This window comes from Limulus polyphemus, unplaced genomic scaffold (genome assembly GCF_000517525.1).
Source record: "Limulus polyphemus unplaced genomic scaffold, Limulus_polyphemus-2.1.2 Scaffold2589, whole genome shotgun sequence".
NCBI lineage: Eukaryota > Metazoa > Arthropoda > Merostomata > Xiphosura > Limulidae > Limulus > Limulus polyphemus.
Genome location: NW_013668199.1, coordinates 133,723 through 156,453, shown reverse-complemented (window position 1 = coordinate 156,453; position 22,731 = coordinate 133,723). Strand labels below are relative to the sequence as shown.

The 22,731-nt window shown below is 34.9% G+C and overlaps 1 protein-coding gene across 3 annotated transcripts in view; it reads right to left on the bottom strand.

Annotated features, from left to right (window-relative positions):
- The window catches only part of LOC106467371 (sodium/hydrogen exchanger 8-like), a 158,889-nt gene that overhangs the window by 5,191 nt on the left and 130,967 nt on the right, over window positions 1–22,731 (bottom strand). For 2 of the 3 annotated variants that reach the window (XM_022395537.1, XM_022395539.1), the window contains one exon: window positions 13,919–15,786. In XM_022395537.1, coding sequence (XP_022251245.1) covers window positions 15,679–15,786 — 108 coding nt within the window. In that variant the 3' untranslated portion in view covers window positions 13,919–15,678. Of the gene's footprint in view, window positions 1–13,918; window positions 15,787–22,731 lie in introns of those variants that run through there. The other variant, XM_022395538.1, reaches the window with a different exon arrangement.

The window sequence follows — 22,731 nt, the reverse complement described above, 5'->3', positions numbered from 1 at the left end:
TATTTTCACCCTTTCTTCCATTAATACTAATTTAAAAGCACAATCAACAAATTTAACAGAAGACTACACTTATGTAGTCTGATGTAAACTGCTGATGGTAATTAATCGAATTATTTAGGACATATTTTACTATCCTAGACAAGATTTTAAAATGCTCTTCCTGATGGAACATCTACACCATTGTCATTGGTAGGCATATACATAATACTGTATGAGCAAAATGTTGCAATTTTAAGTGAACTTTTACTTTAGCAGGCCTATTTATGTCATACTTCAAAATGTTTATTTAGATAAACAAAAACTCAATTTTTCTTGTCTTTTTTTTAGATGCTTGTTTTAAGATATTTTACAGTGTCTGTTTCTTTGAATACAACTTACGAATCAGTAAGATACAAAAAGAATGCAAGCACAACATAGTCTCTTCAACTGAAAGTAAAATTAACATTAAACTATTATTGAATTTGTATTTTCAGGTATTTGCTTACCTCACCTATCACAAATGCTGTTTATAAGAAAAAGCAAAGTTTCTACCACATCTTATTGCCATTTATAATCAGTGTCTGAATGTATATTTAGTATTATAAACAGTGGAGATTCAACATAATAATAAAATTAAAAGAAATACATACAAAAATGTAGCTACTAAACTTTATCCACTCAAAAATAATCAAACAGGCATTTAATATCAAATATAATTTAAATTTAATGAACTATAATAATAAAGAATTTTTCATTGAAAACTAAGGTTAAAATAAACACCATGGACTTGAAGAAAAGTTTTCTTTCCCTATAACAGATACTAAAAAACTGAATCACATATTGCAACAAAGAAGTGTTATTACAAGCAATATTTAGGGTACTAGAACAAGAAATATTCAGAAGCTATCACATCATACACAGACACAGGTAACATCAAATGCACTAAAACTGTTAATATTTAAGGTGATGGATATAACATAATAACAGAACAGGTAATATTTAAAGTATTAATTACTTATTCATGCACTTTCCTAAAAATTCATGGCAATGTATAACAGAAAAAAAGAAGAAAAGAACCATACACTATAAGAAAATATGTTTAATGTTATAACTAGTTTTTGCAATAGCCCTATACACTGCTAACTGACCTGCAAAACAAATAACATGCTTAATCCATGGTAGTGTAAATCAACAGTAAAGTCAAATCAAATTTATACATACATGGTAACATTAAAATTTTGTGCAAATTGGTATCAACTAGGTTGAAAGTGCATGTGAATACATTATGTGTGCAACTGTATAGTATTTGATCAAAAGCATTTGAGAAATGGGTAAAATCTGATAATAGGAAATCATCATAAAAACAAGATCCTGGAATCAGCAAGATTCAATACTTAGAAAAACATTAACCTCGGTGAATAACTGAGGCCTTTCATGAGCACAATGTACAGTTGTAAAGTAATTAGCGATAATAAGCTAAAGAGAGAAATTGTTTTATATTACTTTATATATACTATACTGCATTGCAGAACAGGCTTAATACAGATCTTATATAACCTATTTGTATAACATAATGGAGATAAATATCCCTTGAGACTTATGTAAAACTTTCAAATATATTTTTTACTTGTTGTAAATGTTAAAAGAATATAGTTTTTACTCATCTTTTTTGTTCTTGCCTTGACATTTTTTACACTTATACTTTTAAAATTGAAGTTGTAACTATGGTGAAATAATATTATACAATTATGTGTTTTTAGTTTTTTTTTTATACATAATATGTTACAACATCATAAAATATTCAGCCAGATAATTTATGTGCTTCAAAATATGGGCCCGGCATGGCCAGGTGGTTAGGATGCTCGACTCGCAATCTGCGGGGGGTTTGCATCCCCGTCCGACCTAACATGCTCGCCCTTTCAGCCGTGGGGGTGTTATAATGTGATGATCAATCCCACTATTCATTAGTAAAAAAGTAGCCCAAGAGTTGGCAGTGGGTGGTGATGACTAGCTGCCTTCCCTCTAGTCTTATACTGCTAAATTAAGGACGGCTAGCACAGATAGCCCTCGTGTAGCTTTGCGCGAAATTCAAAACAAACAAACAAAGCTTCAAAATATCAACACTTCCTTAGCACATGATATCTTAGCTGTTTAATGTTAACATATATTGTTTTCTGATTGCTGATTTCTCAATGTTATTTATATAAAATTCAAATTAAATCACACTTTCAGATTTACTTTTGTACATCACATAACCTGCTTCATTTCTGCACTTCATGCTTTTATTGTTTGTTTTTTAATGATTTTATTAAATTTTAGTTTATCAACCCTAAGTTTTTCATCTGACTCAGGCAAAAACCAGTATCCATACAGAAAGTGTCTGCAGAGATCAAGGGTGTGTGAAGATAAAAGTGGCAACCACGTGGGGGAACTGCACTACATATAGAACAGGTATGCTCTTCAGCCTGACCTTAGTTTCTGTATCAAAGTTGAAATAGTACATGAGTAATCATCACTATAGGCCAGCCCCAACCAGATAGCCAAGGTTCCACAGCTCGGGGTTGGAATTAAGGAGTCTTGGTCCCTATATCTCACGTTGGTGGCTAGGGCAATTGAACCTCAATGTTATATATGGATATACTTTTGATTGGATCCCAACCTGTAGCCATAGGGGGATACGTTCCGAAGCACTGGAATCATGACGAGAAAGTAAGCAACACTGAAGTGAACAAACTTGCTCCTCCACCTGAAAAAGCCCAAAAGGCAGCACCCTAGGCTCAGAATGGTGGGATTATGTATGCCTTACTCAACCAAAGGAACAGAACTCATCTGGTCTGGAATTATGAACATTCATCCTCACTCCCCTACTTAGAAAACAAGGAGCCTTCCACTTGCCCCTGGAATTATGGAGAGGATGTGGAACATTGTGCTCAACCAAGAACCCAAAAAAGCACCACTCCCTGTTCGGAATTATAAGGAGATAGTTGATCTCCTTCCATGTACAATATACTAAAAAGAAGGGCAGTGCACATCCCAACTGGACAGCTGAGCATCAAATTTAAACTGCTGGTGCTGCTCCTACCGATATCTTGGAAAAACATCTAGGGACCCAGTAGGTCAACCCCAACTTAACCCTCTTTTTGAAGAGTAGAGGAATTCAGTCTAACACTATGAAGAAAAAACCTCTGTCCACAACCCTAGTGACTGAAAACCAGATGTGGTAAGGACTCCCTAGCTTCACTAGTAGAATCTGGGGGGTAATGCAAGATGGGGAGCCATGAGGAACAGTGCAATAGGTAAACCAAGTTCCTCGATTTATTCAATTCGATGATTGGAAGGGATGGACAGGATCCCTTTAGCTTTTCTCATGATAGTCCATGAGTGGCAGTCCAGCAAAAATGATAATACCATCTGGTGAGCTCCTAGATGGTCTTATGGAACACTTCATTTCTACAGAGCCTGTTGCAACTGGTATTAAGTATAGTTAAATTGGTTGCTAGTGAAGAATTGGGTGGAAAAAAAGCACACCTGTCTGGTCAGCACTTACCAAAGAGTGGGATCCAGTGACAAAAAAGTAAGGGACCCTGGAAAGTAAAGAGACATGAGGAGGTAAAAATAATACTCACCTCTCCTTATAATCTAGCAGATGTGAGACACCACTGGTGATAAGTATGCCAATATTCGTTGACAAATGGCCATTGTGTGTCTATGGATAGATTGAGAGAAATACAATGCAACTTTTGAAGTGAAATCCCGATGCCGAGTGAAGGGCCACATAACTTTTATACATGAATTTTGATCTTGGGAATGTCTGAGTGTAGAATGTCAGATCAGGGTTGCCTCAACAGAGATGGCCAAAGAGGAAGTGGCAGAGGAGGACACTCTTGAAGATACTGTAGAAGAGGAAACAATGGTTGAGCTGGCCAATATGGGGCTACCAATAGTACTTGATAAGTAGTGGATCGATTCATAGCCAGAACTCTGGGTATCAGATGAATTGGGGGAAAGGCATAGAGGTGCAGTCACGTCCAATCTTGGCTAAATGCATCTATTGCCAAAGCCTGAGGACGAGGAACTGGGATCCAAAATGCCTGTAGTTGAGAGTTCCAATGAGTGGCAAATGCGTTGATCATTTGAGTCTCGAACTGAGAGCAAATCCACCAGAAAACCTCACGATTGAGCATCCATTCTAGTGGAGAATTTGGTTGCATCAAGACAGGTGATCTTCTATTAAATTCATAACCCCTGGAACATGGCAAGCCAGGAGGTTAATATGATGGGAGTGAGCCCAGTAGAGAATATCCAAAGTTAGAAAACAAAGGTCCCGAGAACACGTGCCCCCTTGACAGGAAATGTAAGAGACCACTGTAGAATTGTCGGAATGAATCATGATGATTTTCCCCTTCAACAGATTGAACCATTGCCCATTGGATAGCAAGAAGTTCCAAAATACTGATGTGTAAGGAAGATTTGTCTTTCATCCACAGACCCTGAAATTTTTGATTATCGATATATGCATGCCATCCCTGAAGTGAGGCATCTGTGAAGAGATGAATCTTGGGACAGTATAGGAACCCCAATGGAAGTGTTGGTCTGATTCAACCACTAATCGAGATCTAAGATGTTGCTCCTGATTATGGAAATTGGATGGACCAATAAATTGCAGTTACTGATCTATTGGTCTCACAGTGACCACTGAAGGGACCTCATGCATGCTTGCCCCAAAAGAATCAAAGGTTCCAGGGATGCCCACATCCCCAAAAGAGAGAGAACCATCTGCACAGTAGGAGGAGATGTAAGAGCCTGGCTGTCCATTCCATAGCCTGGAGCTGGATGGGAGTCAGTTGAGCCCGGCTTAAAAATGTGTTGAAAAATACACCCAAATGTACAATATATTGAGTTAGCAAGAAAGTGGATTTCTTGGCTCTGATAAGAAAGCCAGCTTTAGTGGCTTCTGAAAGGAGAATCTGGATGTGTTGTTCCACCACCTGATGAGGTGGTATCAGAAGTAACCAATCATCCATATAATGGTGTGTGCAAAGGCCCAAAGCATGAGGTGATGAGAAAAAGCTTGTACAACTCTGCAGAAGACATATGATGCAGATGCTATGCCAAAGGGCAGAGCCCTGAACTGCAGAACCTGATCCTTGTGCATGAAATGTAGATAGCAGCAGGACAACTTCACTATGGGAATGTTTGTTTTGAATTTTGCACAAAGCTACATGAGGGCTATCTGCACTAGCTGTCCCTAAATTAGCAGTGTAAGACTAGAGGGGAGGCAGCTAGTCATCACCACCCACCGACAACTCTTGGGCTACTCTTTTACCAACGAATAGTGGGATTGACTGTCACATTATAATGCCCCCATGGCTGAAAGGGCGAGCATGTTTGGTGTGACAGGGATTCGAACCCGCAACCCTCAGATTGCGAGTTGAGCGGCCTAACCACCTGGCCATGCCGGGCCTCTATGAGAATGTGAAGGTATGCATAATAACAAACTTGGTCATTCACAGACCTGGTGAAAAATGTCAACGTAGGTAGGGAAAGGACTCCATTGTGAACCTGGGAGGATCTAAGAATCATTTGAGACAAGAAGGATCGATGATTAGCTGCCAATCTCTGGTCTTCTTGGGCACAACAAATAAACGGGAATAAAATCCGGGAAAAACGGGATCAACTCTCTCTACTGGCCCCTTGACCAACAACTCTCTAATGGCCTTGGAATGAAGATCCACACTTCGTGGACCTGTTGGGGGTGGAAATACTACAGGTTGGGAGGATAATGGAGGTGGAAAAGTGAACTGAATGACCAACCTCAATGCCAGAACCTGAAGTACCCATGGATCTGTGGTGAAGGAATTCCAGGTGTCCAGAAAATGTTGTAACCTCACTCCCACAGACCCCACCCACATAGGGTAGTCACCGATGCTGTTGGCTATGGTCAGCCCAAGTGAAGGAGCCTAAAATATAAGGTTGGAATCTATTCTGAGTACCAATAGATCGAGGAGTAGAAGCTGGGAGTCGGGTCACATGATTTCCTGCAGGAGCCAAAAAAAGTCTTGAGGGCAGTGATGATAAGAAGGAATGCAGACGGGAGACATAAATTCGTGATTCAAACACCTCTGGGATACCATGAACATAAAGGGATGCAGAAAAGGAGCCACACGTAACTGACAGAAGGCTACAGCAGGTAGCCAAACTTCCTTCAACAAGGCATCTCTACCCAATAAATCCTAACAACATACAAGTCAGGAAGCCAAAGAAAGAGCAGAAGCTGACAATCTTACCAAAGTAGAAGTAAACAAAGGATCCAATTCGTCCTTAAATTGATTTGGGGAATGCTGATGGAGGGAAGATAAATAACTCAGAATAGTATTGAGAGTCAAACGAATCCGAGAAAACTGTGATCTGTTCAAAGTGATCACAGGATCCAGTCTGGATCCTCACATATGCAAAAGAGGATCAAGTTGTTGGTAATCTAAATATACGTCTTCCTGGCAGTGGTAAGCGAAAGCTTGCTGTTCAGGCAAACGTGGAGGACAAGATAAAGCTATCCCATCACATAATTTAACAGAAAATATATCATCATGAACAGCAATATTAGGTGAAGAAGGAAAAACTATGAAGTCACCCTCAAACCTTTCAGCTATCAAGGAAGGAGTAGATTTAAAGGAAACTGGAGAAAGTCCCAAACCTCACAAACCCGATTTACTAACTGAAGAAGTAGATCAGGAGGTGGCTGACTTAAATTGGCCTTGTGAGATACCGACTTAATATGTCTCCATCTCACAACTAATCAGATAATGGACAGCCTCAACTGAGAGTGATCCACCCGACCTTTGAGGGATGCTAGATAACAGAGGTGGAATAGAGAATGGCTGATTAGCTCCCTTGCTGGATACAGTAACCTGTGAATTCATGTCTGAGAATGGCATGTCACACTTTTTTGTAAATAATAATTATTAGATATAATTTATATAGAAAGCCACTAGGTGATGCGAAACCTACAACAAACAAAGTTAACTATCACAGCACTCCTGTAGAGAAACCCATGTCTAAATGCTTTGTTGAGAAAAAATATAAAATTATCTGAATGAGGTGCATGTATACAGTACCATGATAGGGGGTGCATTGACGTAGGTGGACAGTATCACAAGTCAAATATTGCCAAGGGTAATTGAGTGGAGTATAAAAAACTGGAGTAGGTAAGAAAAAATTAGACCAAAGCTTAGACTGGCAAAGTTGAAACACTGGCAGCTGGGTAATAGCTATCAATGGCAGCAGATGTGCATATGTTTTGGAAACCCTACTTTTCATTAGTTGACTGTTTTGAAGGCAGTCAATTCAACCCTAATTTTGATTAGTTGATTGTTTTTGTTACAATCAATTTAATCATAATCTGGTTTGAGTGTTGGAAGTAACTAAAAATAGTAATAACACTAATTTTGATTAACTAATTAGTTTACACGAGAGTAATCAATGCAATCACTGCTGACACATAATTGATTACATATATTAACTTGCCTATCTCTATATTATAAATGGACAAGTATGTGTCTTGATCAACAGTTATTCTTTCCTATGTTACCAGGTTAAAATTGGAATTTGTTTGCAAATCTTGATATGAAAATCACAATGTGATTAAAAAGTGTGATCACAAGATTTTCAGACAGAAATGAAATTCTCATGCTAACAGTTAATAAAATTACACCAATTTTTAAGACAATACAAAAACACTATTCCTAGTATTGTATAGATATAATGAGAATTATGAGAACTTATCAAAATCCATTGAATAACATTTTGGACATTTTACTTAGTGAGATACAGTAAATTCCCAAAAATATTATCCTGGAATTATTTATATAGTGAAACATTAGTTCTTCTTAAATTTTACCCAAGAAATGGGTTGCTATTTCTATAAAAGTTAACATTTTTTCTTACACTGAAAATGTGGTTCTGATAGGTATTTATCTCCTCAAAGCTGTCTTGATGTTTGTCTACCCTCTAATAATTAATAAAAAAAAAATTTGCGATCAGTGCACCAGTCAATATACTCCATCAATTTCACGCCATTTCTGAACATGTACATATCATGTGACTATTCTCCACCAATAGTAATGCACTACCTATACTGGTGCAGCTAGCTCTCTTTGCTATTCCCACTTAATCCTCGCTTTCAAGAATTGGCAGGCTCCAAAAGGAAAACACTGGCAGTAAAGAGGGGAGGAGGAGGAAGTGTGTGACAGGAGGTAAGTACCTATAAGAAATACATTTTCAGTGTAAGAAAAATGTTAACTTCTGATATGGACTTACCTCCATCTCACACAAAGCTAGAATCCCACATCGCAAAGGTGGAACGGCCAGTGTAGGTGCACAAATATCAAATCAAGCAGAAAGTGACTGCCCAGAATAAATGGGTGTGCTCGGAGATGAAAAAGAAACACACTTGTGGGGTATCACACTACTTCTGAAACAGGTATCCTCTTCTCCCAGGATGTAGGAAATAAATCCAAAATGAGCAGAAAAGAAAGTTACTTGCACAAGCAAAATATGGTTCGATAGATGTAAGCTATAGTAACATAGAAACAGAATGAACTATGTACATTCTGAACTTCAACTGGACAGACGAGGTTCCATAACTTGTCCTTGGCATTAGGAGTTTGAGGATGAAAAAAAAAAATGTAATAATATCATTGTGGCTAGGGCATGTGGACCATGTTATGTATACCAACAACCCCAACCATAAGTAAACAGAGTGTCATACATCAAGCAAAGCAACTGAAATTATGAAGAGGAAGTGAGCATTTGGTCATAACCAGACAAACTCCCAAAACCACTGTAGGAGCAAGATATAAAACAAACAAACCTGCCATTATGCGGTCTTGGCATTGCCTTGACTCAACCATAAGAACAGTGTAAATCTGTAACCGATATTATGGACAAAATCATAACTCATTCAACCATAAATGCAGGGTAGGGGCATCCTGTATCCATAATTATGAGGAGGGCATGGAACAATCATCCAACTGTAGGAACAAAGTATGGATGTCCTGGTGCCAGTGTTATGAGACAGATAAATCTCTCAAACTCAACCGTAGAAGCAGAGAAAGAACCTTCTGCAACTAGAGTTAATGTGAAGAGAGGCATCTACTGTACTCTGCTATAGGAAAAGGCATTGTAATACTGAACCCAGCATTACAAGGAGGATCTTGCATAGGCTGGACCTGCTGCAACCTACTATTTTTCTTTCTTTGCTGTCCACCTAGGAAAAAGCATCCAGAAGAAATGGAAGGAGGGAAACCAGCTTTGCCTACTTCTCACTGAGTGGCTAATCATGAGTATGACTTGTAAGGTAAATTTCTAAACTCACTCAGGAGGAAGCCTCCATGGTCCACCACCCCAGCAACTGGGAAGTGGTAAGAACTCCTGTGCTCCACTACAAGAAAAAAAAAGGGGTGGTGGAAATGCAGTGGGGAGTCTGGAGGAATGTCACACCAGAGACAGTGCAATGGGTGTCTGTGATTCCCTATTTTGAAAAGAAGACCTACCCCAACTTATTCAATCAAAAGGTCAGCAGTGATGGGTAGAAATCCAGAAATATATATCTAGTATATATATATATATATATATATACACACACCAGTGTTCTTATGGAAACACCCCATCTCTACGGTGAGCTTTATATAGCAACTCTAAACTAGTGTGGGTTTGAAGCAAAGCACACCTTCCCAGGCAACACCCACCACAGAGTGCATTCCATTATCAGTGGTTAAAACTAGGGTTCCTGAAATAAAAACATAAATGAAATGAAATGATAAGACTTACTACAGTCAAAGGGAACTGATATGTAGAATTCCCAAGATAGGGAGAAAATATCCACTAAAGGAAGATACAGCCAGGTCATGCAGATAATGAGCGATGTAGGTAGTCCACATTCCAGCCTGAATGAACTCTTCTAAGGGAAGCCAAAGTTGTGCAGCCAAGGTCATAGTGATGTGACGAATCTGAAGAGAAGAAATGTTGTGAAGATGGTGACCTTCCATGGGTAAGTTCAAATATGTAAGCCTAATGAGTTCACAAACCCAACCAGTAGGTGTGACAGAGGACAGATCATGGGAAACAGAAGGGTTTCAGGGAATAAAAGGTTGGGAACGTGAACCCCAAAAGGAGGTAATAAGTGTTACATATCCCTTTAAGTCATGAACCGGACAAAGAAGCTGATCAGGATCAGAATGGGATATGGAAGTTAAGGAATGGATGGGAAAGCCAAACCACCTAAACTGGCAGAATAGGTCTTGGAGAGGAAGGGCCAGTTGGGATAGAGGATGAAATAGGAGGAATGGTAAAGGTTGTGGGTAACAATAATAGCATAAATATCTAACCAACAACAAATGCAAGCAAGGAGGAGAAGGAAAAATATCTTGAGGGAGGGAAGGTAGATAGAACAAAAAGACAGAGGTTTAAATGGAGGACAAGAAAGAGCATAAAAGGGCACAATGAGATCCCAATAAGAAATTCAAAGGAACGTGAAAGGAAGGAAAGGGCAGGGGAATACAAAACCAGATGAAACCTGGAGAAACAGAATGAGGCCTGATAGCTGGACATGGACAAAGTGGACAACCTTTGTCATACAACTGGGTAAAGAATATGGAAAGATAAGGAATGGAAGGGTGGGAAGGACAGAAACCATGATGAAGAGACCAAAGTAAGAGGTATACCATCATCTGTGGTAAATGGACATGGAAGAATGTCTAATAGATTGGGAAAGGAAAGATGCAACATGTGGAGTCAATCCCTAGGCTGAGACAATGGGCCTGAGAAATGCCATGCGTAAAGACAAAGAGTGGTGATATCTGTGGAACGAGGGACTACTCCATGAAGAGAATTGTGTTGGGAGAAGATAAAAGTTCCACCATCAAATTCAGGAAAAAGGAAAGCTAATGTGGTGACTGTGAGCCCAGAAAGGAGATCCAGAATTTTAAAGCATAGAGATCTGGAATTGGTAACCCCTCGCTCAGTGATATAAGTGATCACTGTGGATAAGTCAGTATGTCTCATACCCCCCTACATAGGAGAGGAACTACCAAAGGCTCAAAAAGACACATTGATTATCCATAGACCAGAAATCTCCCAGTAGTCAAGGTAAAACCCCAAACCCTTTGAAGATGAGAAAAGACACCTTGATCATCCATACCTTTTTTCACATACTCATTTTCAAAGGGTTTGGGGTTTTACCTCGACTACTGGGAGATTTCTGGGGTATGGATGATCAAGGTGTCTTTTCTCATCTTCAAAGGGTTTGGGGTTTTACCTCGACTACTGAGAGATTTCTGTTTTAAATCCATATGAGGTGGAGTAAGCAGCTCCCCTGCCATGGTCTGGATTCTGTCTAACCACCAAGCCAGGGATCTCAGGAGAAGTTCCAGTGACCAAAGAGTGTTCACCTAAGGGAATTCATATTATCCTGATCCATGGGAATTACAGCTTCCAAGGAAGTCCACATCTGTAAAGAGAAAAAACATCTTGAGCCATAAGTAAAGGTGAAGGATTTGCGAACTGCTCATTGCAAGACCAAGGATAAAGAGGAGAAGGCCTGGCTCCCCCCCTCCAAAAAAAAGAATGGGGTATTGAGAGAGGTTAAAAACGGACTTTCCCACTGTCAACAGGAATCTCACCCATTCTGCATCCTGTAGGAGCAGAGGATTGTGGTCTCTGGACTGTAAATGGGAGGAAGCAAGCAGGAGCCAGTCATCCATAGAAGGAAGGGTGCAAAAACTCACAGAGTGAATATGTCAGGTAAAAGTTTGTACTATCCCAACAAAACAGGTAAAGAGCTGAGATTAGTCCAAAAACTTTGGCCCTGAACTGGAAAACTCGACTGAGAGCAATAAATAACTATCAACGAAGTAGTGGGCACTGTGGGGAAGAATCTTAAATTGTAGATTATGAGGAGAAAATTAGGTTTCTAGGATTACAAACATTGCAAAAGGAGACAAAGCCAACCTCAGCCCAACAAACGAGATAGAAACAAACACATCAACGATGTAACAAAGCAAAAAATTTAAGTCTTACACTGATGAAAATTAGGATGATAAGGCACATAGTTAACACTTATGAAAAAAATTCAGATAGAACAATGAATTATAATTACTAGTAGTAATGATATGTAAGGTATCAACTATCTAAACATACTCAGTTAACAAAGTACTTATAAATAAGAAACTATCTAAGTGTACCTAATCCACAAAGTATTTAATAATAAAAAACATGCAAACCAATGAAAATTACCTAGAAGACACATTAATAATCAATATCTAACTTACCATTCCTCTAAAATAACCTAAACAACAAAGGACACTTAACTAAGTACTACACTGATGAAAAGGCACATAGTTAACAATGTAGGAAAAAACAAAAATTCAAACTGAACAATGAATTAAATGTTACTAGTAGTAATAATATGTAAGGAACAAACTATCTTAACATACCAAGGTAAAGTACTAACAAACTAACATAACCATGAAATTTGCCGAGTCTACAAAGTACATAATATTAACAAACATGCAAAATTATTAAAATTACTGAAGATACAAAGTAATAGCCAATATCTACTTTACAGTTCATCTAAAGTAGCTCAGATGACAAAGGATACACAAATATCTAACTTACCAAAGACTGAGCACTGATGATGTGAAATATGTATTTCTCCCGTGTGTAAATAAGGTCACAGTCATATATAGGGCATCTGAACTTGACCTATCACGGGTATATCAACTTACCACATATTCCCTAGGTGAACTAGAAGCAATAGGAAGAAAGGAGGAGGGAAACAATTCTCACCCAAGGTGAATGACATGGCAGCATGGCAACTGATTGGAAGGTACCAGAAATAGTGAGTCCAAAATGTCTACTCATTGATTGTATTCTTCCTCAGAAACATTGTCATGTTAAAAATAAAAATAAATAGCTGGCTGAACATATGAATCTAGCTTCCTGTGAATTAAGGCCTGTACCTTCTCTGCAGATAAAATCAAACCCGATTCCTGGGAAGTCATACCAGTAGCAATTATCGACAGTAACATTGATCACAAATTCATACTACAATCTCTTGTAATTCAGTAACAAGAAATAAAGGCAAAAAAAATTTTGAAACAAGCAAATGCAAACACAGCAAAATAAAACTGTTGAAAAAAAATGGCAAAGAAGCATGTACATAAACAGTAGTCACTTGTGAAAAACCAAACATCTAAACAATGCTGTGCCAAATGAAAAGTGAGGATTGAGTGGGAATAGCAAAGTGGACCTAGCTGCACCAATATAGGTAGGTGGAGGAATACTATTGGTGGAGAGTAGTCACATGATACACACATGTTCAGAAATGGTACACAATTGATGGGGTAAAGACTGGTGTGCTGATCAAGAAATTGTTTTAGCAATGCTTAGAGGGCAGACAAACATTAAGACAGCTTTATGTGAAACGAGGTAAGACTATATCAGAAAAGTCTCTAATAAGCCCTAAATCATTAAAAATGTTATGGTTAAAACTTTACATACACTTTCTTGATCTTTTTAAAAATCATCAAATGTAACCATATATAACAGTAGTTACTAGTAAATTTATCAGAAGTTTGTAGGGATGCCAGTAGTGATTCCCAGAATCAATTTTAATTTATGGAATGTACTTGTGCAAAAAACAACAACAATGAAAAACATTTTTTGTCAAAAAGCTGAAAAAGGAAGATAATTCTGAAAGTAAAGTCCTGTGAAGAGTAGAATGCTGCTTTCCTTCTGAAACCTGGAGTTCTTACAAATATAGTTAAATGAGCATACCTTAAAAAACTGATAAACATTATGGGCCCTACACAAACTGAAATTTGGTTTAAGAGACCCTTAAATAATCAACGATACTTAGGAATCCTTTCACACAAACACAAAACAAAGTTCTACCACTATACAAAATGGCAAATTTAATTCTGAGTTGTACAAAATAACTTCATCTCAATATATAACTTTATGTACCAGGTATATGCACTACAGATTATAATACAGTTATTTCTCCAATACACAATTACACAGCCATAAAGACCGTCAAGAAATTCAACACAAATTTATGTATCTGCATATATCATAAGAAGTCTTTTGATTACAGTATCCTATGTTTCCTACTTTAGCACTCTGGGATATAACAAACAATCAATAAATTCGTAATCATTTGAAAATGATAGATAAAACGGACAGTGTTGGAAATATGAGCAATTAGACAAGAAGGTGAATGCAAAAAAAGGATTCAGTGAAAACATGTAAAGTATAACATTGGCATCTGACAAAATAGAAATAAAACACTTTGTGAAGTGTTTATAAAATAAAGGTTTAACATAAAACTCTATTCAATATTAATATAGTTTTTTACTTTTAGTTGACACAAATTGAAGTTTAATGAAAACCTTTAACAGTTGTATTTCTACTAATTTTTCTTTTTCATAGCTTTGATCTGGTTTACATGTAATAAAGCATTCTGATTATCTATTATATTTAAACTGTTACCAAAAAACATAAATCCTTCAATGTGATTCTCAAAAAATGGCATACTTAACCATCAAACTCTGACAAATTTTAATTTTTACAAATATTGATATAGAAGAATGTTATGGTGTAAATGTAAAAATAATGAGCTTGTGCCATAGTTTCCTTCTCAAGAATGCCAAACATCCAGTTACACACATCATGATCAACTCATCAAGAACATCAAACATTCAGTCAGATTTTATGTACAATGTCTGAAAAATTCAGAACCTCACCTGTACAAATATCATCACATCACACTATAAATCACATAACAAGGCAACCTTAAGAAAAAGATTACATGTAAGTTTATAGGCAATTAATCCAGACTATCACTATCCATCACGTATTCCAGTAGTCTTAAGACAAATGTCATACATAAATGTATAGGCAACTAATCCAGGATATCACTGTCCATCATGTATTCCAGTAGTCTTAAGACAAATGTCATACATAAATGTATAGGCAACTAATCCAGGATATCACTATCCATCATGTTCCTGTAGTCTTAAACATCATACATAAGTTTATAGGAAACTAAGCTAAGATATTCATCATGTACTCCAGTAGACTTCAGATAAACACTATGCATTCAATCAAAATTCAATTTATATAAAAGATCAATTACATGTATGACAATGAACATATCAACATTAAATTTAGTTACATATTATAGTTAACCAGATCATCAGATATCTTATAAAATGTTTTAGCAAACATAACAAAAGCATCTTACATAAAATTACAGACACTACACCTAACTTCTTAAGATGACTATACAACTAATCACACCACCATAATAAATTAATCTGGAAAATTATGAACTAAACAAATCCATCACCATTAATTTATCAATAAAATATCATAATCAAATATATGTACCACAGTATGCTTATTATAAACATCATAAAAATACAATTAACCTATAAAGAAAATGACACATTCAATAATTTACATGCAGTTAGTGCTATAGTTAACTTTCGCTGAGAATCTAATGCAAGAAAACGTGTTATCATCACACATAAAGATTACCATACAACCAAAAACCTGTGCAATAGCCAAATCATGAAGAATATATTACAACCACACACAGATAATACATTTGAGTTATCAGAGAATCTATCATACATCTAATCACATTAATGTTTCTTCTGACTCTTCTTCTGTTTCTGATGGACCTCGAATTGCCTGATACCATTGATTAGTCAAGTCTGTCATTTGGGTCTTACAGTCTTTCACCTCCTGAGTAGATTTAAAAAAACAAATGAGTTAACTGAATTTCAAAACCTTCATAAACTATACCACATGAAAATAAAGTTGACACAAACAAAGCTTCCAATGTACAACAGTTAAAACAAGCATTATTACAGTTCTGAATGGTAAAAACCTCCAAAGTAATGAAACTAAGACTTGATACTTGAGATCTCGATCGTGTTTCATCGTAATTTTTTACATGTTACTCAATTTTTATACACATCAAATTTGAGATCCATGATGGAAAAATCAAGAAGAATGTGGAAAAACCACATAGAGTCTAGTGCAAGTTTTATGATATATATTAGGCCTTAATACAATGATGCATCCAATATTGTACAACTCACTGACGATTCACCTTACTTAACAGAAAACACAAATATTTATAGAACCAATGAAAAATAAACCCAAGATTAGAGTGTATTTGAAACCTTAAGTAGAAAGTGTTAGTGAAAAATAGAAGTGTTATCAATATGAACATAATGTGTGACTGTGTCATAACTACGTCTCGGCTTTAAAAATGCTTGTTTAAAATAAATGTGAATGATCTCATGCAATTATATGAATCTTTGTTAAATCTTTTAATATAAAACATAACAGTTTCACTGCAGTATTATCAACATGAATAGTGTTCCAGTTCATAGAAGTAAAAGTACTGTTTACAAATGTCGTTAATTTTTCAATATGACTATATAACAAAGTACTTATCCATGAAAAAAACAACAACAATGAAAACCGATTAAAAAAGTGTAGTAGCATTTTAACAGATAAAAATAGGATAAATGAAACTCAGTTGTGATTGAATAGTTACATATATTGCTGTGTGTTAATTCTTGCCTGTGCTATTATGTAGAGATGATGCAAATGCCATCCCTACTATCTTGTTTGCATTCTTTTTGAAGTATTGATATTAACCATCCCTACAATTACTTCCTTTTTTGAAAAGCTTTTTCTCTTCTTGTTCTTTTTAATGCAGTGTTTCAAAAGACACAGGAAGGTTGTATTTAAAACCAAGTTCTAAATAATGAGGTTCCAACTGTAATATTTACTGCTTATCTATTATTGACTGGCAATTTCAGTTTCACCCTGAACTTAAGTTTTTTTAAAGGAACACCAAATTTCCGCAAGAAAGCTAACTTCAAAGGGTAACGATAACATTGTTTACACTAGAATTATGATTTTTTTTTTAAAGTATTACTAGTTAATAATACTTATAAAAGCAGATACTCTGTTTGAAACTATGTCATTTTAATGAAATTGGTTGACACCAGTGTTTTGGTTTTTGAGTTATCATGTAAGGAAAAATATGAAGAAGAAAGAAGAGCAAGACATACAAACTTTTTGCTATGACATTTACAGACATTCCCAGAACTTGTGACTCAGTCATTACATTACATTATAAAAGGAAACACTGTACAGTATTGTAAAGATATGATGACTTATTGAGGAGATATTTAAAATACCATTTCAATAAAAATCCGAGCCATCCCTATATAGGCAGTGCTACCACCTGACTGATAACAGTAACTGGCATTACTAAGTAACACGAAAATATAAGTTTATGATAGTGGAAGCAAAGACAATGAAAAGGCATGTAAAAGACTGCACTGACTGTTTCTGGTGGGTACACTACATTTTATATTAATATACTGTATTTAATTAGGCTAGTGATTTTTATCACGTTTATTGCAATAGATCAATGCAGATATAACTGTGACTTCTGACATTAGAGATGGTGATATCAATATGATGTTAGTGGACTTTATGAATAATTTTGATTATCAAAACATGCAAGACAAGACACCTTATATACATCCACAGATTGTAACATAAGTCCAGTTATTTTGACCTACATAAACTCCACAGATATTACATAAAATATCAGTACATAAATTGCTAGTATACTCTACATAAAATATTGCTGTTGTTTTTCCATACTGATGTTACATATATCCTACACACAATGCACTAACATTTGAAATAATGACCTTAAATGCACCTTATTTACAAAATACTAATGTTTATAACATTAATACTGAGTGTACCAACAAAAAACACCAGTGCTTGAAATACCCTATATAATACCTAAATACAACATATTACAGTCTGTCATATTAATCCTAAATCAACATGAGATTGTAGTGCTAATTTTAAAGTATCAATGTTTGTTGTATGAATCCTAAATATATACAGATAAAACACAACTTAGTGTAGTACTAATCCTAATAGCATTTTGTATTCAAAAGATAACTAATATTTGTAATGCTGATGATACGCACATTAGGTGCACAAAACACTTATAATACAGATCCAAGTATGAACTAATTTTTGAACTGTGCAGTTTTTATAGGACCAGATAACAAAGTATTAACAGTTTAATTATGCTTTGTTAGAACTTTCATCAAAATTGTTTAACAATTTAAAATCCAACCAAAATAGAATTTCTGAAATTTAAGGTCTACCCAAGAAAAATCAAAATTAAAAACCCTTTCTGCTAATTCATTCTGCTTTTGAATCATAGCTTCATTATTTGAAAAAAATCAATAATTCAAAAGTTTATGAATACTAGAAGCAAGTATTTGTTATCAACTTTGCTATATACTTATTCAAGAAGCTGTTTATTTTAACCATTTAACAACAACATACTTTTTAAACTCCTTTCTGCACATGTTATTGAATTACATTCACAATTTAATTAAACCACTTTAATATCAATTTTTTTAAATGAAATTATTATTATTATGAAGTAGATTATAGTTCAAAGTTTTATTTTTTTTTGTTTTTATTTTTTATTCCTTTATTTCAAAAGAAACATTGAAAGCAATAATGAAATTTCTCAGTTTTAGTGTCATGTGCATAAGCACTGTTGAAATTTGGTAAAGTACATCTTGAAGCATAAAGGGATAGTCATTAGATGTAAATCTAGATGAGAATGTAGTTCACTTGTATGTTTCAAAGTTCTTTCACTGAATGCAGTTGAAACAAGGAACAAATTTTGTTGACCCCTGACAGGTGCCATGCCTACTTTCTTAAGTTAACATCGAGCTTTGGAAGTTACATGTACTTTTAACATGTACATATTTATAACCATTAGAAAGAGCTCTTTTTACACTATAATCCAACAATGATTATTTTGAAATTGGCACCAATTGTTGTTGGCTGCCTTGTTTATGATAGCATTTCAGTTGGTTTTACCTAAATATGTTATAGTTAAGAGACAGTTAAATTGTATTTAGGTTTTATATTTTAGTTAATCATGCATTATTAGTGTTTTAAAATTTATATTTGAAAGGCTTAATAATTTTTATAAAATAACCAAAGCTTCCCCTCGCTCTGCAAGGCTTACATTACTAAGCATGTATAAAATATTTTTGCCGGAGGCTAAGATATCTCTGCCATTGATACCATTCTATTGCCCATGGTTACCCTTTGACGTGTGTAGACATAAATAATCAATGGTAAAGAATAGGAAAGGAAAATAAAACATTAAAAATAAACTATAAGTGAAAAGGTAAAGACGTGAAATTATGCAATATAACCCAAAGAAGATATTTTAATATTATTCAAAAAAAAGATTTAAAAGGTATGTACATAATGCAATTTCTTAATTATAAACATTTCATTGCACTGTACATTGATGATAATAGCTAGAGTTGTTGATATGATAGAGAAAATGGAAAAATAAAATATTAACATTTACCTTAAAAATCTTCTGATATTCATTTAGGAGGTTCTAGAGATTATGCAAGTGAAATGTGAAAACTGTAAGATAACTACTTGCAGGTGAACTATTCAGAGTCTGAGTGCAAATAACTACATTAAATAAGGAATATTTATTATAAATAGTATAAAAAATAAGAATTAAATATTTCATATATCTCAATCTATATACTGTTACGACAGCAGAAGTCATGTGATGCTGGAAACATGTGCGCTGGAGTTTCTAGAAGGATCATGACTGTTCCTGGCAACTGTAGTCTTTTCTACGCGCCCTCTATTTTAGTATATAAGTCAGCAAATAAAGTGGAGGGATAATTGCAGATAGACAGATATAGAGACAGATAATTGAGTCAAGTGAACGGTAGTGACCGTAAGTAAAGTGTGTGAATCGTTGTGAATTATAGTGTGTGTTTAAGTTAAAGTGACCGTGGAAATTCTGTGTATTGCAAAGTTGTATTGAGAAAGAATAAACTAGTTTTATTTAAGAAAGGACTTGTATCGCTGAAGTTCCTCGGGAAGAATTTATACCAGAAACTAACAAACGACCAGAGATGTAACAATACTTTTATGAAAGTTCTTGTCAAATTTTAAACCATTTTATCTACTGGTTTTACTACTAGAACAAAATATAATGAGAGTTACGTAACATGCTTCAGTCTGAAGCAAGTTGTTGTTATAGGGTTAATCATAAACAATAAAGACTGTTCTGGTTTCTACACCCTAGTCTTCTCATTGATTCTTAAAAATTTATTACAAATAATATAATGAGAGTTATGTAACACACTTCAGTCTGAAGCGCGTCATTGTTATAGGGTTAATCACACACAATAAAGAATGTTCTGGTTTCTACAAGACAACCCCAGTCTTCTCACTGATTCTTAAAGATTCTTGAAAATTTATTACAAATAAATGGCATTTGAAAAGACAAGAGTTCTTGAACCAATTAACTTTTAGGTTTCTCAACATCAGAAAAAACTACTGACTACTCTGTGTGTTGTAACAATTATTTTAACTTTTCTTGTTTTAAAAATAACTAAAATAGATTATACAAAATCAAAGATTTTCTAAAGTTACAAAAAATCTAGGTACACATGTATATATACAATATGGTTCAGAACTCCAGTTTTACCACTGTTGCATCAGCCCCAAAAGACTGGATTATATTTGAACTTAGGACATGCCTAAAACTTCCTAAAATAATCTAATTCCGACATTCACACCACTTTTCTCACTGAGTTGATTCATAAACATCATGCTGGCAACTTTAACTCTTTAATTTTCTCTTCAAAAATAGTATTCATCAAAATGATAAACCTACACTAGACTGCAGTTTTGTTTATTCCTCTTAATCAGTCAATTATTTTTTTTGTTGGCCAAATGCCAATGCCAAAGAGCTCTTTGATTCAATAACAGAAGTTGTCAGCTGGACTGGAAATGTTGGCAGGGAGAAGTTTGTCCAAAATACTATTGTATACGCAACATAAAATGTTTAATGTTACAGTTTTAAATACCAAATTAGGTGAAGCAATGAAATCAGTAGGCTTATTTCCAAGTAGGCAACTTAGGCACCACCAAGTGGCCAAAAATGACTGTAAGTTTTTGATCTTATGATGAAATGAAATTTTAGTTCTTAATGGATCTTTTTTCTGTATTTTCTACTGTTTTTAAGATTTGGTTTTCAATTTCATTTAATGATAAAGTGTATTTTCATACTAAAAAATTAATCCTTAAACTTAATAAATCTATTAATATCAATATAAATATTAATGGGAGCCCATTCATTCACAAGTTGGAATTGTTCTATATCCTGCCATTTCAATTAAAGCAGAAAAACTGACAAAGCAGACTGTAATACAAATATAATTAATGTGATTAACTATATAGCAACAAAACCACAATTCTTCTAGAGCATTTTGTTTAAATATTACTCATGTCTTCAGGAAACTGTGATGATAAAACCATGTAAACACCTTTTTATTTCTACGTTTCTTTAAATTTGATCAATTTGGATTCAATATCAGAAGCATGCAAAATCAGAATACCAGATTCATCCTTTGTCTTCAATAGGTAACTGTCCAAAAAAAAATGAAGAAGAAGACTCTCTGAAACTCTATTTATGTAAGCTGCATAATACTACCTGAAATGCTATTTTTATGTGCTTCCGACTTTAACCTGAACTGGAAAAATTAAGAAAAATTTGGTTTAAAAATGTCTGCAGTTTACATGATTTTTATCACAAAGTTTACGCCTATTGGTTTCTAATGCTTTGGCAGCTTTAAGGTATTTAAACCATAACTTTTAAAATAAATCTTGTAAGATGTTGAGCAATAAATAAAAAATGTTCCTAATAGATTGTAAGTGTTTTTTCCAGAGTTTTCTTAAATTAAGGATTTCAAATGAGAGGGCATAAAAATACCACTTTAAATGTTTTTTTTATCTAACATAGAGGGCCTTTTGTTTAACCCTTTGGATGCTATAATTGGATTTATCTGACTTGACATTTACAGCAGTTTGGTGTGACAAGAAGCTTTTCCTCACAGTGTCACAAAAACTTTTCCTCATAGTGCAACAATCAGGATACTCATACGTCCTTGAATTTCCTGCCTTAGTCCACGAATTCATACATCACCAAGCAAAAGCTCAACTGGTGGATTTTGATATTGAAAAAAGTACTAAAAAGATCAAATTATAAATTTCATTTGTTAGTGGATAATTGACACTTTTGAGAACCCATTCCAAATTTATTTATGCACTCAAAGGGTTAATATCATGCTGGCAAACAAGTATGCAATTTTTATCACTATTGTTAGACCTATATGAAATACTCATAAAGTTACAGTTTATCTTAAAATAATTTAATCAATACTTCCATACTTCATCTGAGGAAAGGTCTTGATAATCTTTTTTCATTACAGATTGCTATAAACTCAATAGTTCTGCACAGCATGTTTCACTTTCAGTGTTGCTTAAACTCAGTTCTTGTACATCTCTGATTAAATTGTGATAAGTTATGGTGACCGAGAAAGAGTATAGTAATAAAAACATTTCTTGGCTTACTAGAATTCTATGTGCTGTTAACCAAATTAAAAAGAGGAGAAGGAACTTTTAAGAATATTTCCTGAAAAATCCACTAAACAGTTGTGAATTATTGAGGATACTGAAATGTTCAGTATCCTTTTGTTTGGTAAACTGAATACAAACCATTACTCTATA